The sequence below is a fragment of the Phragmites australis genome, chromosome 18 (assembly GCF_958298935.1).
Source record: "Phragmites australis chromosome 18, lpPhrAust1.1, whole genome shotgun sequence".
Lineage (NCBI taxonomy): Eukaryota > Viridiplantae > Streptophyta > Magnoliopsida > Poales > Poaceae > Phragmites > Phragmites australis.
In genome coordinates, this window is record NC_084938.1 from 27,144,516 (window position 1) to 27,162,680 (window position 18,165).

General features: G+C 43.0%; 2 protein-coding genes and 2 non-coding genes across 4 annotated transcripts; 3 read left to right on the forward strand and 1 right to left on the reverse strand.

Annotated features, from left to right (window-relative positions):
* Positions 1 to 7,174: 7,174 nt before the first annotated feature.
* TRNAN-GUU (transfer RNA asparagine (anticodon GUU)) lies at positions 7,175 to 7,248 on the reverse strand. Its single transcript has one exon. It is a non-coding gene; the product is annotated as a tRNA-Asn (tRNA).
* A 78-nt stretch (positions 7,249 to 7,326) lies between these two features.
* Positions 7,327 to 9,312, forward strand: LOC133899529 (protein CYSTEINE-RICH TRANSMEMBRANE MODULE 13-like). Its single transcript, XM_062340518.1, has 3 exons — positions 7,327 to 7,485; positions 7,857 to 8,124; positions 9,015 to 9,312. The coding sequence occupies exons 1-3, from the start codon at positions 7,440 to 7,442 to the stop codon at positions 9,067 to 9,069; spliced, it is 369 nt and encodes a 122-aa protein (XP_062196502.1). The 5' UTR covers positions 7,327 to 7,439; the 3' UTR covers positions 9,070 to 9,312.
* A 173-nt stretch (positions 9,313 to 9,485) lies between these two features.
* TRNAV-AAC (transfer RNA valine (anticodon AAC)) lies at positions 9,486 to 9,559 on the forward strand. Its single transcript has one exon. It is a non-coding gene; the product is annotated as a tRNA-Val (tRNA).
* Positions 9,560 to 10,398: 839 nt separating this feature from the next.
* LOC133898411 (cysteine-rich and transmembrane domain-containing protein WIH2-like) lies at positions 10,399 to 12,540 on the forward strand. Its single transcript, XM_062339098.1, has 3 exons — positions 10,399 to 10,558; positions 10,907 to 11,066; positions 12,274 to 12,540. Exons 1-3 carry the CDS (start codon positions 10,525 to 10,527, stop codon positions 12,326 to 12,328), a joined length of 249 nt encoding a protein of 82 aa, XP_062195082.1. The 5' UTR covers positions 10,399 to 10,524; the 3' UTR covers positions 12,329 to 12,540.
* Positions 12,541 to 18,165: the final 5,625 nt, after the last annotated feature.

An 18,165-nucleotide genomic window follows, 5' to 3' on the forward strand; every position in this document is an offset into this window, starting at 1 on the left:
CGCCATCACCAAGGAGACGGATAACAAATTACCCGGGCGGCCAACCGGGAGCGGACACGTCAGCAGTTTAGGCTGGATTTAGCAAGTGGCTGTCAAATTAATTGAGCTGAGCTTGGCCTCATGGGGGCCATGATTAATTAGGCTGGGGGATTATTATTATTATATTAGTCGTAGCTGCTGCATCTGCTTGCTTAATTAATTAATTGGTTAAAATTAAGATGCCGTGACAGTTGCGGCGGAGGCTGTATAGTCTACGGATTAGAGTAAACTAGTGCCTCAAATCTTACCGGAAAAAAAGTTCCCTTGTCGGCTGTTGGCTCTGCTTTTAGCTGTCACTAGTAACCACGCACACACTGACACGCACGTGTAATTTTTGTCAGGGCGTGCAATTTTTAATATGATAGCTGAATGCCTATACATTATGATGGATCCTAAAATATTCTTACCCATATATACATCGACAAACAACTCATTTAGTTGTTCCCTGTTCTTTGCATCTTTTAAAAAAAGTGAAAAGATAATAAAAATGTACAAATGAAGATGACGTGGCATAATTGTGACCTATACTCGTGTCTATGCTCTGTTACTCTCATAAAATGAACAGGTAAGTTAAACAACGTAAACCTAATATGGGAGGAATGTCAAAAGAAATTAAGTGAGTTTTTACGCTACAATGTCTAAACACAATTTTTCTTATACCAGCTTGGTTTCTAGCAACTCCATGTTATGATAAAGCAACAATCTTTCTTGAGTTGTAATATCAGTAGTTTAGCAACAGACTTTGATCAAAGTGTGCTGCAAGTTCGTATACACGTATTTGCTGTTGTGTCTTCATGCAATATCAGTAGTTTAGCAGCAGACTTCGATCAATTTTAGCTCAGTTTTGGGTTGTGATTCGTGTAGTTGTCACCCTGGTATTGAGCTTCGGTATGTCTTTCTTTCCTTGCTCTGTCGACAAGTGATCATGGACGAAGAGCAGAGAAGGACTAACAGTCAATGAAAGCTCGAGCTAGGATGTTAGAACTCAGCCACTCACCTAAGTAGACTTGCTTCCCGCAATCTCTGCCCAAACAGGCAGCAGCAACAGTGGAGAAAATGATTAGCAGTTTAATGAGCGAAGTAAATTTGGATTCATGCAAAGCTATTAGAAGGGCAGGCGAGACCAGAGGCTAACCAAATGTACGACTCCCACCGGCCTATTCTCGTGTAGAAAGTGACACCCTGCACTGCAAGCTCCGTGACCTTGGCTTCGGCTGTGTCTTCTTGGCCTCGGCAAGGCGTGGCTGCCGCACCAGCACCGCCGCCGCCGCACATTCCGGCTCCACTCACGGCGCAGCCGTCAAGGCCGGAGAAGGCTTGAGACCCGGGCGCCGCCCCAGAACGCCTCGGCATGCCATAAATCATTCCGAGTACTGTTTTCCTCCAGAAACCACAGCAAGTGTTGATGATGAATGAGAGACAGGCATAATGCAGACACTCAAAGCACAGCAAAATCATTCTGAGTAAACGTGTGGACCAAAACATGAAGCTATGGCTCCTAAATTGTGACTTGACAATTATTTATCCACAATGATATTTTGATGCAAAATAACACCACATTAAGTCCAATTAGCTTGTGATTTACTGCAAAGACCATGGCAAAATGGTCCATTGTACTGCAAAGGACCATTTTACTTGCTTCCTGCCCAAGACGGTCCAAGTTCCAGTACCAAATTAACTTGATGCTTTTATGTGCATGTAAAAAAAAAATCAAGCCTGTCCAAATTCTATGCTACAATTCTCAAATCTATTGCATGAGATATGGAGAGGAGCGTGCAAGGGCAAGGGCAAACCACCTCCATGGCACCAACAACAGCTCAACGCAACTGCAGAACCCAGTAGTGAACAGATTTGGATCACAAGAGCTCTCATGATTGATGGCATGATAAAGACAATAGGCCCGTGCTGGACCAGAGTCGAGCAAAAAAGGCCCCGTCAACCAACCCATTCAAAATAGGAAATGACATTGGCAGCCATGTCATCTTTCCAATTAAAACTAACAGAGGGGTGTGTCTTCGTCCTTCTATAAAGTAGAGGGGTTTAATTTATTCTAAACTCTAATGCTTATAATCATTTGTTCTGTAAGATATTACAATGTTGTGCAATAGATGATGGAGCAATTAAACTACACTCTGTATAATTGGAAAAGGTATATCAACCCTCACAATAGTAAAAGACCCACTTCATAAAAGAGGAGGTGAGTTCAGCGAAGAGATATAATAACAATAATCGAAATTAGAGACCTAGACAGAACAAAAAAGTCCGACAGTAAGGTATACAACATCAGGGTCTCTCTTCGATTTTTGTAGTTTTTGTTAGTTTTGTTTAATTACTACATAATCATATGTATAGTCTAAAATTTGAGTTGTTTGAGATTATGTACCAGTTCAAATTTCGCCACATCGAGAAGACGACACAGCAGACGAGGGTCAGCAAGCGCGCCTCTTTTCTAGTGCATTAGGAGTAGCCTAACTGACAAGATTAGCAGTGGCGGTTTACAGAGAGAGAGTTGTGAGATTGAAGCATGTGCACGTGATTTTGATTGCACATGGCCCAGTGCTTGGGCCTGGGCCTGGGCCTGTTTAGGATATGGGCTGCAGTTTCGATGGACACTGACGGTCTGTGTGGAAGCCCGTTAATCGGGAGGCCCAACAAGGACTCAAATTTCGTGGAGAGAGAGAGAGAGAGAGAGATTGTCCTGTATGGTTGGGTTGACATTATCTCGAATATGTTCTCTGCAAAAAAAGGTGACGATGATGAAAGATTCTATATGGATACATGCATGCCGAAATCAAAGGCTTTGCAAGCTGGCTATAAATAGGTGTGAAAATAGCAAGCACTGCACAGCCACCGAAAGGCAAGGTAGGTAGCCACCATGCGCACATAAAATCAAAGGGAAGTAGACGAAGAAGAGAAGAGAGCAAGGCTTGCATGGCGATAAGGGTGTGATTCGATCTGGTAGCCAAGGATGACTTGCCTGTGTCTGTCCTTCCTCGCTGAAGCATCATCGATCAGCAGGCGATCGATGACCCTTCTGTGTGGTTTCACGGGCAGTCTCCTTGGCTAACCTGACTCACTCTTAACGCTCATGCATGCTAGTCTTGCATCTCTTGATCATTTCATCAGCATCGATCTGCATCCATGCATGCAGCGCACACATCTGCTTTAATTTCTAGCGAGGTTTGATACTGCATCTGTACGTTGCTTACCCCTTATCTATGCAGTTATGCCGGACAGAGGTCACTGGGGGATATGAATATATGATCTTGCAGAACGAGCAAGGAAGCGCAATATGCACTGCATGCGTGAACTGTGAAGGCGTGTGAGGTAGGTAGCCAGCGACGCCGCCTTTGGTCGAGAGAAACACTGCAACGCCGCTGTGAAGTGGTCATAAATATATCATTATTAGTTGTATAAGAACCGATAGTAAAAATATATTACTGTCGGTTCTTAATCTTCTAAGTCCAAACTATGATGCGGCAGTCTACAATCGGTATTGATACTGACTATCAATATTGGTTCGTATTATAAATCGATACCAATATGTCAATATTGATTCTAGCTACAAACTATCACTGATAATTACTACAGTAGATCGTACTTGAAATTTTCATTGGATCCGATTTTTTTATTCGCGGCTAGCGTTTATTCGTGTGAAATTCCTAAGTCCCAGCCGTCCCATACCTATCTTCTCTCGCGCGCGTTCCCCACCTATCACGCCCTTATTCTCTCCTTGTTCTTTCTCCTCCACTCGCGCCCTTATCTCTTCCAGGTGACGATGAGGGGGACGTTGCAGGGCGACAATGAGGGGGGCGCTACAAGGCGACGGCGAGTGGCTCTACAGCGGGGCGACGGTGAGGCAGCGGCGAGGGGGCGCTACAGGGCAACGGCGAGGTGATGCTGCAGCGGGGCGATGGCGAGACGGCTCTGCAAGCGGGGCGATGGTGAGGCGGCGCTACAGCGAGGCAATGGCGGTGGTGCAATTGTGTCGAAATCAATTTGTGTATCAATTTGCGCATAAGTGTATCAATTTGTGTATTAATTTGTACTGTAATGATTTGAGGTAAGGGCGAGCGTGACAGCAGGCTTGCAGTCGAGCGGCTGCATGCGAGCGAGCTCATGCAGGCTAGTGGGCGAGTGCGTGTAGGCTAGTGGTTGTGGGCGAGCGCATGCGGGCTTACAGCCGCAGGAGAGCGCGACGGTGGGCGTGCGGACAAGCGGTTGCTGGCGAGTGGCCACATAGAGCCAACTCGTTTCATTTTTTTGATTTTTTGGAGAAGGCATCACTGCCGGTTGGAGCCACAAACCGGAAGTGATGCCTACTTTCAGTGTCGGTTACAGACTAGACACCAATAGTTACTGATTATCGGTGACGATTCAATACCCGCGACTGATGATGATTTTAAACCGTCACTGATAATATGTTATGTAGTAGTAAAAGGATGTGCTCCGCGCTCTGGCTAATCTCTTTGATACATTGTTGTATGAGCGGCAAATAATGTGTGCAGTGGCATCCAAAGATGGAGCTTAATTCAGGTTTCCTGTTTCGTTGTCTGGCCTTCGTCCGAGAGAGGCCAAGGCTCTTCATAGAGTATTTCTGAATTTTTGGTTTCAGTTTGGGAAAGGGGACCCCCCTCCTAATCATAAACAACTTATTGCAATGTGCTATCCTTGAATTCTACTTTACTGATGACCACATGAAATGAATCACCACAAGAGCTAGCTGTCCTCGTGTTTCTTGCATGCAGCAGCTAGTCAGCGAAGATATGCGATTTCTGGCTGCAACACCGTACGGTTTTACAGCACGATGCATGTACGTACATCCATGCTCATGGTGTTTATTGCAATATATTCACAAGAAAAATACAAGAAACGGAAGAAGCGCTAGCACAGACATGCACGCATGTCTTGTGCGCACATATTATTCAAATTTCCAACGAAGATGCTAAAAAGTAGCAGGGAGCAATATATATTCAGAAAAGATAAGTATTCCGTTGCCATAAAAAGCTTGAGAACATGCACCAACGGAGCCGCGAAACAGTAGATGAAGATAATCTGTATGACTGTATGTCTCCCCCCTTCTTTATTTTGTCACTATAAAAAACCTCTTCATGCCGACCTATAAAGTGATTTTACTGCCGGTTTTAAAACCGGCAGTGGGCAATGGACAGTGATAGTCAGACTATCACTGCCTGTCCGGAGATCGGTAGTGAAAGAATTATCACTGCTGGCTGAAGATTTCTGCCGGCAATGATAGTCGACTATCACTGCCTGTTTAAGGTTTCAGCCGGCAGTGATAGTCGGGCACCGAATCGATCTTTTTGGGGTTAGAAAAATTAAAAAAAAAATTTGCACTCAAGGAATCCCCACACCCGCGCAAGTCACAAGTCACTCAATTTTTCGCACGAAACACGCGCGTATACGGTTCATAGCACTCGAACACGGAATCTCTTAGCTCACGCAATACATCGTTAACATCCCACCACAGAAGTAATAGTGATAACATTAGTATATATAATCCTTTTGACATCTTCTATTTGAAACTTCAAACGATTATTTGAATCTAAATGACATCAAATAAAAAAGTTTTCAACTAAAAAGTTATACATCTCGTCGAGAACTCGGATTCACGCAGGTGTTGTGCAAGAGTACTAAGAAGATCAGACAACCACACATGCAATTATTCAAATGAGACTTCTGCCGTACAACCGTAAGGGGTTGTCAATTCTATCACTGCTAAGGCAGATATATGGGAAAAAATAATTAAAACATGATTTTTCAAATGATGATCTCAATGTTTGATGAAACAGTAGTATGCATCAAGGATATTATTATCCAATTGTAAGCAAGTATTTACCTGGCTGACATGGGCCAAACTATGCGAAATACTTCTTGCATCTAATTAAGTTTAGCCCCTTAGAAAAGAATCTTAATGAGATGTACTATTATTACCTTATTTAAGTAATGGATGCATTCTGAGAGCAAAATACTATCAGCATTGACCTGCAAGAATTTGTTTGAGTGTGTGTATATATATATATATATATATATACTATCTCCGTTTTCAAAGAATAGATGTTTCAGAATGTGTGATGTCAACCTTTAAAAGTTTGTATCATCGTTACGCGCAAAAGCAATGAGAGTTGTTGCATAAAAACGATACTAGCATATAGTCATGAAAATTATTTTCATATTATTGTAGTTTAATAAGTTCTGCTAACACGTGTATTTTGTGAAACAGCAGATGTCACAAATTTACTGCACCAAAATGGTACAAACTAATTAACTAGGCCGTTTTCCAGCTAGTCACCTCTGAATTTTCTTCCAATTTTATTTGAAACTATCTACACCAGGAATTAGCACTAGCTAAATCAATCAAAATAGCTCAAACCGGCATGTCTGACCGGTAGGTATATAATGCTCCTGCATCCTGGTACCAATGATAAAACCAGTTACTGCTAGTCTATATACCCTGCTCAGACTACAATGTTTGGTCAATCATCTCTGTTGCAAACAGACTCACTCTCAATATATCGCAGCACGACTTGAGAATATATACTGCACACACACCGGCGACCGGGACGACCTCCGGCGGCGAGCCGGCGGCCGGGGCAGGGGGAACGGGTCTGTCCCGGGCCGGATTCGGAACGACGATAATGGACATGGGATATGTTCTTCGGGCAATGCTAGAGGGTTTCCGGGTTGGATACTGCATTCGGGTAACGGGGTGGTTCGGGACGGGTATGGAACCAAAATTCTTTTCAAGGTAAATTTACTTGTGTTATTTTTATATATTTAAATTTAATATATAAAATAATTTTATAACTAAAATTTAAAACAATTAACTACATATAACTTAAAATAATATTTATTTTGAACTAAGAAGAGTATGTTATTTTGCAAACTAGAACTGAACCGTGGGCAAACGGTTGTGGCGCCCGGAAGGCAATGGCATAACCGACTCGTGAGCTAACGGGCAGGATACGGATCCCGGATATCCGGCGAGTTTTTTCGGGCTGGATACGATTCTCGGACCCGTTCTCAGTCCGACACGGAGATTACCTGCGACCCGTTTGTGGCCCGAATTTGGCTCGCCCGACTAGTGGCGCGATCCGCTTTCTCCAAAAAACAAAAACGCTAGAAGGAGGGCTCGAACCTCCGACCTTATGGTTAACAGCCATACGCTCTAACCAACTGAGCTACTCCAGCTGATTTGACTGATTTTTCAGTCACAATTATATCTCTGTTTAATTTATTTCTTCATTTTTTTTCTACTTCGGTTCCTGTCTCGTATTAATTAAATGATGTAGTTGTCCAGTTCCCAGAGTTTCAAGAAACACCCTATCTGCACAGGTAGAAGTCAGCAAGCAAAGGAGTAAGAAAGGAAGATAAAGAGAGAGATGAGTTACCAGAGAGTCCGCCCCGACGAACCTTACCCTCCACCAGGCAAATCATTCATCTCCTCTTCTTATCATTGCCTGTAATTTATTATCTGATTTACTTGATTGGTTTCTCTGCTATCTTTAATTCACAAATCCAGACAGAAAATAGGCAAGTAGTCAACAGATCTTGTTTGTTAGGGTTCTTGCTGATGAATCCTACAACTAGCTGCTAGCCAAGCCTGCCGGGAGCATCTTATTAATCTTGTTTTGTTGGTTCCTGTGTGCTCACAGTCTCCACAAGTTTCTATCATTTCTAATTGTGATGTCTGCCAAGATGCTATGCTATGACCAAAAAAAATCTGAATTTTGAAGCAGTGAAGCCATGTAATTCCTTAAAATCGATGCCTGCTCATGGTTTTCTCTGTTCAATTTCAGGGTATCGTCAATCTCAGGCATACCCATACCCACCACCACCCGATGTGTACCCTCCTCCCCCTCATGGCCATCCACCCCATGGTGTGTACCCTCCACCTCAGGGGCCTTACCCCCCACCTCAGCAGCCTCCACCAGGGTACCAGGGCTACTTCAATGAGGGGCAGCGCCCTTACTACCCCCCGCCGCCGCAACCTCCACCGCCGTATGGGGAATATCACCACCACCAGAACCAGGGAGATGACAGATGCTTTGGGTTCCTCAAAGGATGGTAATATATGCTTCAAATGTTATGTTATTTTGTGTGTGTTGTGCTATAGTAAGCATAATTGTCGATTTCTAGTTAGATTTACAGTAGGATTTTTTTTTGTTCTATTTGAGCCTTGGGATGCACAATACTCGGTCATCAGGTGATGCTTTAGTCTGGTCTCAAGTTAGCTTTCAAATTCTTGGCAGAGGCGATTGTTCCTGGAAACATTGGTGGCATATATAAATGCTGTAAGACACGTTTCAAGTTTATATATAATATCAAGAACAAGGTCTTGCTATATCTGTAGACTTCAGGAAAAGAACCGTTAAGTATAATCATTGGTACTATGGCACTGACATCTGAATTAAAAGTCATACCATAAAAAATAACCTGCCACATGAAACGTAGAATTCAGGAAAAGATGAGAAGGAAACCCTCCGAAAGATGCCGCACATGATGCAGTGAGATTCAATTTTAGTGACCTTGAACAATAAGCAGTGGTAATATGGCATTGACCTCCAAATTGCAGGACTTTTATCTTCGCAAAAAAAATTACAGGGCTTTTAGAAGTCATATCAGAAAATTTTCAGTATATTTTTTATATAGAGCACTTGAGAAAGTAAATACTGGGATAAAATTTGACCAACCAGAACGACTATGGATATATACAATGATAGTACTGAAACTAAACAGAAGAACTTAGGACTTGGACATACAGGAAATTGAAGTGTCTAGCGGCTTATGTGATAATACTCAAGAGGTAGGATCCAAGAAAGTACAGAGAACGTTGACGAATGACACATGTTAGCATTTTTTCAGTCACATTTTGATGAAGCTTTTCTTCATTTCTTTGCATAATCTTGTGCTCCCTGCTTAATTATCTGGTCTCATTTTGCTCTGCCCGCCTGCAGTTTGGCCGCTCTCTGCTGCTGCTGCGTGCTGGAGGAATGCTGCGGCTTCTTCTGAGATGTTAGATACCTGGCATCCGGTTTCGTAGCTATTGTTTCTGGCATTCCGAAGCATTTGAAGATCGAGATATCTTAAATATTTGTTGTGCTTGTAATTTGTAAATCGATGCTGGAGGATACTGTCGAATGTCAATGAGCTTTCAGCATTCTATTACAAACGGACAGCGTTTGTCTTGTGATGCCCCTGTATATTTGCTTTGTCAGAAAATAAAGGTTCTCTTTATGCATGCCTTGAACGCCAGATATTTGTAAGAACATCCCGGTTTCCCTTCTCTGGAGTAGCACCCGATCAGAGAACGCTTGCAATGCTGCTTATGAATGCCTGGTCAGCTTCTGTTGTCAGTATGCTTGCATCAGTTTCGCTGGGTGCAAACCTTTTCGATAAGATTGGTAGAACGTCTCTGCATTCAACAAGGTTTCGTGGTGTAGTTGGTTATCACGTCAGTCTAACACACTGAAGGTCTCCGGTTCGAGTCCGGGCGAAGCCATTCTATTTTTAACTTGATTTTTGGAACCGTCATGGTACTCTAACGGCGAACTCTTCGTGCATCTATTTTTTCCTTTTTTTTTTTGCTTCTGTTTGGAACCATGGTGCTCTAACGGCGAACTCATCTTTGGGGCCGTGGTCTGCCGATTAAACTAGAACATTCGAATGGACGGTCGAGATAGATGTGTGTACAAGTGCATAGTCTCATATTTCTTCGTGGTGTTCTCAGATCTTCTCTTCTCTATGTGCCCTGCTGTAACTCTCGAAAGAAAAAATTTTACTAACGTATGCGAACGCATAGCTTATTAAGTACCGTTCATCTATATTGAGATTGTACTAAAAGGGTAAGTAAAAAAAAACCATATAATAGATGAGAGAATTAACGGATGAATAAATATTTAGTGAGAGGGATAAACGGTCGAGATAGATGGTCCTTACGAAGTTGCATTTCACTATAACTCTCGCTCCGTGGGAAGTGTGCAGGCGTTGACATTGCACAATAATTTGGGCCAAGCTGCTTCATCCATCTATGGTCAATGCTGCAACTCGTGGTTTTATTTGGAGCTCGAGAAAGGCATCTTCCAGCTACACAGTACATTTTAATTTTCTCCACCATGTTACATTATCCACTGCCATGTGAACGGAATATGAATAGGATAAACAAGGAAAATACGCATGTGCTGTTCCCTTGGTCAACCAAACCTCAGACCTCCTCTCCAAAAAAAAATATCGATCCGGTTTGGCAGTGCCGTTAGTTGTAGTGTGTAGCTGTTGACAAAATTTGTTTAAATAGTGTACTCTATCTCGCTGACAGCACATATCGAACATGAATCGACTGATATGTTCTTATCACGGACAAATTAAATTAAAAGCTGTAGCTGTCAGGAAACAGCTAGTATATATCTCCACAAGAAGTTACTCAAGCAAGCAAGGAGAAAGAAAGGAAAAGGGACAAAACAGAAAGGAATGAGCTACCAGAGCGATCCCTACCCTCCACCAGGCAATTTCTTCATCTCGTCAATCATGTTCTTTGCAAATTTATTTGTATTGGAGTTTTTTTAACAGTGTTTGTACTGGAGTTACTAGATTGGTTTCGCTGCCATCTTTAATTCATAAATTCAACACTAATCTAGGCAAGTTCTTGTTTGTTAGGGGTCTTTTATTTGCTGAATCCTACAACTATCTGCTAGCCAAGCGTACCGGGATCATCTTGTTAATCTCGTTTTGCTAGTTCTTGATCGAGTGCTCACAATCTCGAGAAGTTTGCTATGCCATGAACAAAAAATTATCTGGATTTTGAGGGATTCTATCACATTGATGCCTGTTTCTCTGTGCAATTATATTTCAGGGTATCCTCATGGTTATCCACCCCAGCCTCCACCAGGGTACCAGGGCTACTTCCATGAGCAACAGGGCCCTTACTACCCGCCGTCGAGTGGGGAATATGACCACGACCGCCATGAAGAGGAGGACAGCTGCTGCGGCTGCTCTGGGTTCCTCAAAGGATGGTAATATATGCTAGCTGCAGATCAAGATGCTTCTTCATGTTAATGTTTTCATGTGTACACTGTACTATAGTAAGCATAAGTGCCGATTTCTAGTTAGAATTCAGGTAGGATTTTTTTTGGTCCATTTGAGTATTGGGATGCATATTTCTAGTGTGTTGTATGAGATCTTGAGCTGGTAGAGACCTCATCAGCTGATGCTTAGTCTGGTTTTAAGTAAAATTCAGTGAATCAGGTGGTGCGCAGATTGGCCTAAATGTAACCTTTGCATGGTGTAGTAAAGATTCAGTTTTAGTGACCTTTAACAATTATATCATTACAATTACATCTGGATTAACAATTATATCATTACAAAAAACCAACCACAGTCTGTAATTGTAGGCGTTCATTCAGTTATTTTGAGGAGTTTCAGTATCTTAATGTACATCACTTAAGAGAGTAAATATTGGCACAAAAATTTGACGAATCAGACTTGTTATGAGTGTATACAGCGATACCATCATAACCAAACACAAAAAGTTTAGGATTTGGACATACTGGACTAATTTGAAGCTTAAAATGGCTTATGCTACGATACTTGGATTTAGGATCAAAGAAGGTAACAGCAACTTTGGCAAATCAAACATGTTGTTCAGTTTTTCAGTCATTATTCGGTTGCCTAATCTCATGTATGCTGCTTAATTACTTGGTCTCATTTTCTCTGTCGCATCTCATCTGCGGTTCATTTTGGCATATAGTGATACCACCATAACCAAACAAAAGAGCTTAGGATTTACTTCGACACATCGGATTAAATTGAAGCTTACTCGGAGTTAGGATCAGAGAAAGTACCAAGAACTTTGAAGAATAAAACATGTTAGTCAGTTTTTCAGTCAATCATTTGTGAAAAAACTAGAAGTAGGGGAATAATCTGAGGCTTAGATTGGGGGCTATATATAGTACAATGTACGGAGGAAGTTTATCGCTAACTCCGAGTCTATCTCTAAGTCAAGTTTATCTCTAAGTCAAGTCTATCGATACTTCAAATCAGTCTATCTCTATCTTTACCAACAAACTCTATCGACGGAATCCGGAACACCAACAACCGGCAATAGCGCCGGCTCGGCTGGCTCCGCTGTGGGCCCTCGGCTAGCATATTCTGACAATTTGTTTGCCTAATCTCATGTATCCTGCTTATTACACTGTCTCATTTTCTGCTTCTCGTCTGCAGTTTGGCTGCTCTTTGCTGCTGCTGCGTGCTGGAGGAATGCTGCGGCTTCTTCTGAGATGCTAGATGCCTGCCATCCGATTGCAAGCTACTGCTTCTAGCATAGCATTCTGGAGCATCTGAATAATGAGATATCAATTCTTCATGTAAACCGATGTGACAATCGGAGAGTGTTAATGGCTTTCAGCCTACTATTACAACTGGACAGCGTTTTTCTCGCGTATATGGTTGATCAGAAAATAAAGGTTTTTATCCATGCTTTGGACGCCAGATCTTTTGGAAGAACATCCTGATTTCCTGAATATGAGGCCCTGTTCAGTTTTCGTCGTCAGTATATTTGTATCAGTTACCCTTTCAACATATCAGTGATCTTGTGATAAAATTTTACGAGAATCTTGTTAGATAGGATTTATAGAATTTATAAACGGCCCTGCAACCAAAGCGGGAGACGCTGTGATCTGCATGCATTTGTGTCCACTCGAGTCCTGGTCCTTCAAGGACCAGCCTAGCACACTTCAGGTGAGGTCCTGCGAGAAAGATCGGATTAAAATTTCGGATGAAACGAAATATCTAATTTTAGTAATTTTTTTCACTGATACGTAAAATGTACAAATCAAAGGACGAAAAACAACATAAATTTCACAATTTCGTCGGTAAAAAAATGTAAAATAAAATTAAAATCCCCAGGGTCTAGTACTCTAGTGCAGTGGCGGATATAAATATTTTCTCTTCTCCCTCTCTTCCATTCTGAGTAGATCCACCCCTACTCTAGTGTGGTCACTAGAGCTCGGCCTACTTGTTGCCATGTTTCATCGAAGGCTCGAACACGGAAATGAATTATGGCATAGTGCGCCCACCTGTGACAGAGAACAGTTAGTGATGTCTGATGATGTTTCACCACGAAGGCTAATAAGTAGAAAATTGCTCAGAGGGCCTCAATTTTTTCATCGCGCTGCAGATCGCCTGATAAAAATGTCGTACGTGCACAATCTGTTTCTGTTCGGGTGAGAGATCTCATCTCACGATCTGAGACCACACTGTTACTGCCTCCATCAGTCCATCTTTTGCAGCATGGCGAAACTGAGAGTCCGACAACGGTAACTGTTCAACCAGTACTGTTTCATGAACAGGAACATCGTGGAAATCATTGTGCTTGGAGAGAACTACAGATCGATGGCCTCGAGCTAAGATTTGGTGTCAGTTGAGAGTACAGGATTTGACAAAAAGGTATGGTGTGAGAGATCGAATTAGTATAAAATAAAAGTAACAAATAATTAAATAATCTAAGGGTTATGGTCCAAAAATCGCATAAGGCTCCAATATGGCTGGAGTTCTGATTGAGCGGATGGATAATTAGTTGGAGGCTATAAAGTAATTAAGAGATAGATAAGTATTAAATAAGAGATAGATAGTTAAGATAGAGTATGTGTGCGCATGGAGAGTTGCATTTCCCATCGAGCAGACTGTACGCGTCTGTCGGCCGGTTGTTACTGAAAGCTCTCGTCGATCGATCGGTGTGTTTGAGTACATCACCTGATAGGTCGAGCCATTTTTGGTGCATGATTGGTTGTATTGGAGCAGATCGAGTAGGTAGCCCTGAGCTCTGGCCACAGGCGCGGCCCTGTCAGCTGCCTCCCTGATTGCGTACGTGCAGCTTGACACTACGTCGAGGCGTCGACGGCCGGCCGCCTCTCGCGGCCCTGCGCGCGACGATCTCCGGCTCACGCGCCATGTGTATCTCTGACGTGTTTCCCCGTAACCAACTGACATCTCCGTTGTGGATGAGTTCGTCGGCAGTAAGCACGTAAATGCTATCTAATTGTCAGATTGGTCCCTTAGGTGTAGTTACATTTTCTTTTTCGTTCGTAATCCATCGTGGAAGTAGCGACACATCAGGGTGAGAAAGATAATTAGCACTTATCTCTATTATATAAAATATGAGTTAGTTTGCGTTTCATATCTTCTCTCATTTTTCTTATATTTAACAAAAAAATTCTAAAATTAAAATAATTTATCTATTTTTATTATCTATTCTCATCCTCTAGTCTCTCCGTCTTTTTACCAACTATGATTATAAAACACATTTTACTAATTAAAATAAATAAAGAAATTAAGAGAAAAATTAGCGAATAATCTACTCTTCTTTTGTAGATCCTATGTAAAATCAAACTTTGGCAGCGCTCTCTTGACCTAACCACATCTTCGTATCTTAAGTTCGGTCGCACGACATCCCACTAAAACACGAGAACGATTTGTTTACGCAGTTCGGTCGCTCTGTCTGTATAAGAGCTTTTTTTTACTTTGTCACGAACTACGATTACAATGGTTTGACGGTATACTTTTATACCCCTACTGCATTCTCATCCCGGGCTACTAATCTAAATGTAAAATTCATGTCTTTTACAGCCAATCTTGATCTGTGCCATGGCATTGTTACCCTAGAAAACAAAACAAAATAAAATAGCATGTTCCAACATGGGCCTAAAGAAGCCTTGCCTTCAATCCCGCACGCAATGGCAGCTGCCGACGGGCCCCGGCCGGCCGGTAAGTCGCCGGCAGGCCGAGCCCCACCGGATTACACGCGCTTGCCCAGTTGCCCTGCGAGATCTCTCTCATTCCTCCTCTTTTAGTGCCAAATGCAGTGTACGTGCACACATGCATGGCAGAGGCAGCCACAAAGCTCAAACTGTTTGGCACCTGTCTCAGATGTCTGTGAAGATGCGTTGCTACAGATTTGCTTGCAACGAAGGACCTGTTCTCAGGGCCGGTCCGGGCTCCCAAAATTTAAAGGTCCCATATATATATATATATATATATATATATATATATATATATATATATTTGTATTTTGTGTATATCGGTTCAAAAGTAAACTGAAAAAATTAGATCTGAACGATTTATATTTAATAATAGAACCCTATTTTTAATCTCATTCCGAAACACCAAAATAACAGGACCGGACCTGCCTGTTCTGAATTGAAAGCCTACGGCAGCTAAGTTGTAGCCGGGCTTGCTTCTTCCCACATATCGGTGTCTTGACCCTGCACAATGCAAAGGTTGTGGGGTCTTAATCGGCATGGCACCGGCGATCAAGCCCTAACCTAAGGAGATCATTAGCGTCTGATTAGCACATAACGATGAGGATCCCATGCTCGTTTGGTCTGCAATGCGTCTGCCTGCCATGATGGGGAGGTGGTCACAACAGCTGCTGGTCACAGCCTAATGATTTGCCAATTGCAAACATTGTCAGCTGCACACACACGTACAGGCAAGGCATAGGCATAGGCATGTACTGTATCTATCACTCTAGCCTAGTCAGTGCCTCAGTGGTAGTGTGGTCTACTGCTGGTCTACTGCTGCTGGATAGGAGTGGAGTAGCATCTCTTTCTCACATTGAATTGCCACATCTGACTCAACCTCTCTCTCTCTCTGATCTCAAGGGGTAAGATGACTGAGATCTGTAGTCTGTTTCATGTCTAATGAGTGTCTTACAGCTTTTGTGTAAATGCCACTGGATCCATTCAGTTTACTGTGCTACTGCAGGCCAAGGCTATGCAACTTCAGTGTTGCTGAAAAGGCCGGCCAAGCCTTGGTTCCTGAAGCTGTCACTGTATGAGCATGGGATGGGAGTAGATTTTAAGTCGAGCAGCATCTTTGCTGGTGACCTTGGGAAGAATGCATGCAGGTGGTAGCCATAGGATGGCCGGGGCTGAACAAGAGCTGGTCTTTGTCTTTCTGAATGTGATTGATGGATATATTTGCCGGAAAGATGAAACTTGACCTTATTCAAAGACATGTACACAGGGAGGAGGGATCGATGCACGCAGAAAGATGAGGTATCAGACATGACCTCCTAGATGACTAGACAGTACTGTATATATAAACCTCTGATTAGTTGAAAAGTTGTCATAACTTTTTAATGTTCAGTACAATGAAAGGGGACATGCCCAAACAGGCAGTACTAAGGTTGATAGCAAAATCTATATATATATATATAGACACACACACACTATGGGATTGCAATGCAGAATCATATATAGATGCTGGGAAATGTTCATATATAAAGCCCTCCTCCAGAAATTAGACCAAGTATATATCTCATGTACTGCAACGAAAGCACTAAGGGCGTGCTTGGTTTCTTTACTGACTCTTGCCTCGCCTTGCCAAGCGAGTATATGCTTTGGTAGCTTAGAAAAAGCTAACTTTGCCGGGCAAACTTGATTGGCTCGGTAAGGATTTTCTTGTCCATATAGGAGAGCCGATTTGGCTCTCTCACACGGGCAAGGTTTTCTTGCTTGGTTATACACAAAGCCAGTCGAGCTCACGTCACTACCTGTTCCGGGTAACGGTGAGCCCCATTTGCTTCGGTTTTGGCTACAGACGAGCTCGTGGTTGCCAAATCGGGCTCCAATCGAACTCCTCACTGCCAATCGAGCTCAAATCAGCCACCCATTGCTAAATCGAGCTCGCTGCCACGAAATCAAGTTTCATTGTCCCCGAATCTAGCTCTTGGACACTAATCAAAGCCAAACTGAGCAAACGCCCATCCAAACCTAATGGTGAAGCTTCAAATCGTGGAGGCAGTGGAGTGCATCAGTATGTGGATTGATTTTTTCTTCTGTGGATAAGTAGTTCTAGCTTTGCTTTGATAGATTATGTGGTTCATTTGTATAGGACTTGTTCTTCTTCTCCGGCTAAGGGGCAAGAAGTGACGAGGATAAGGAGCAATAGAAACCAAATAGCTTAGTTGTCTTTGTCTTGCCTTGCTCAATGAGGCTAGGCTGGGTTTGCTGGGCTAGCCTGGTCTGGCAAAGAAACCAAACACGTACTAACTTAGCATGATCTCTGTTTTGATCTAGAATTCTAGAATCCAGACAATTCCTCCGTTAGGGAGAGGGTCCAAGAAAATATAAATTACCATAATTCTAGTCGCTTTCGTTGTGAAATTATAGCTCACAAGTTCCAACCAACCCATACATATTCCCATCCATCCATCTATTCAGTCATTCATTCACTCGCTCAATTCATTCATGAGCAGAGAGAGAGAGTGAGGCCATGCTGCCTGCAAGAAGGCAAGAACCAGCAGCTACACACATGTGAGCAACACATGACAGGCTCAGTTGGGGGAGAGATCTAGAGAGGGATCATGCCCTGGTCGCTGTTCCACTACGCTATTGGGTAGGGTTAGGTCTGTTTGGTAGAGCTCTGTTAAACAGTAGCTTTTAGCTCATTAAGTATAATTCGTAGGAGTGATTTAAAATAAATTAGAAACTGATGAGCTGAAAAAACAGCTTCTACTAATTCATTTTTCACACAGAATTACTTCATCAATATATTTTATTTTAAAAAATCACTAAAGAATCAATTTCAACCATATAATTATTTTCTTCAAAGAATCACTCCACACAGAAAATTTGAATCAGTGAAATATCTAACAAACAGACCTTAAACACAAACACTGACACATTTGCTCGCGCTGCAGCCCCACTGTTGTTAAGGTTAGTCCTAATTAACCCACACCTTGTGGGCATGGCCACGCGTCTACCCCATGCAGCTCTGCCCCTCCGCCGCCGGTACAGGCTCCGGCGCTCTGTCGGCCGCCAGGCCGGCCCACCGGCGGCCGGCCCTACACCACCCGAGTGCCGCCATCCTTGTCGCTCACGGGCGGCAACCACCACACATGCATAAGGCTTTCCTTCTTATCCGATTGGCAAGCTAGCTACATGACAGCAAGCGCGGATAGTCGCTGACAAGTAGGTCCCAGCGAACTGCTCCGGTAGGTAGGGCCTACGCGGCGGTGACTGTCCGTCGTGGCGATCTTGTGATAGCAACCGGCGCGCGGTGTACGCACGTGGTTCGTCTCCGTCAACGGCGCCGTGTCCGGCGGCAGGGAGC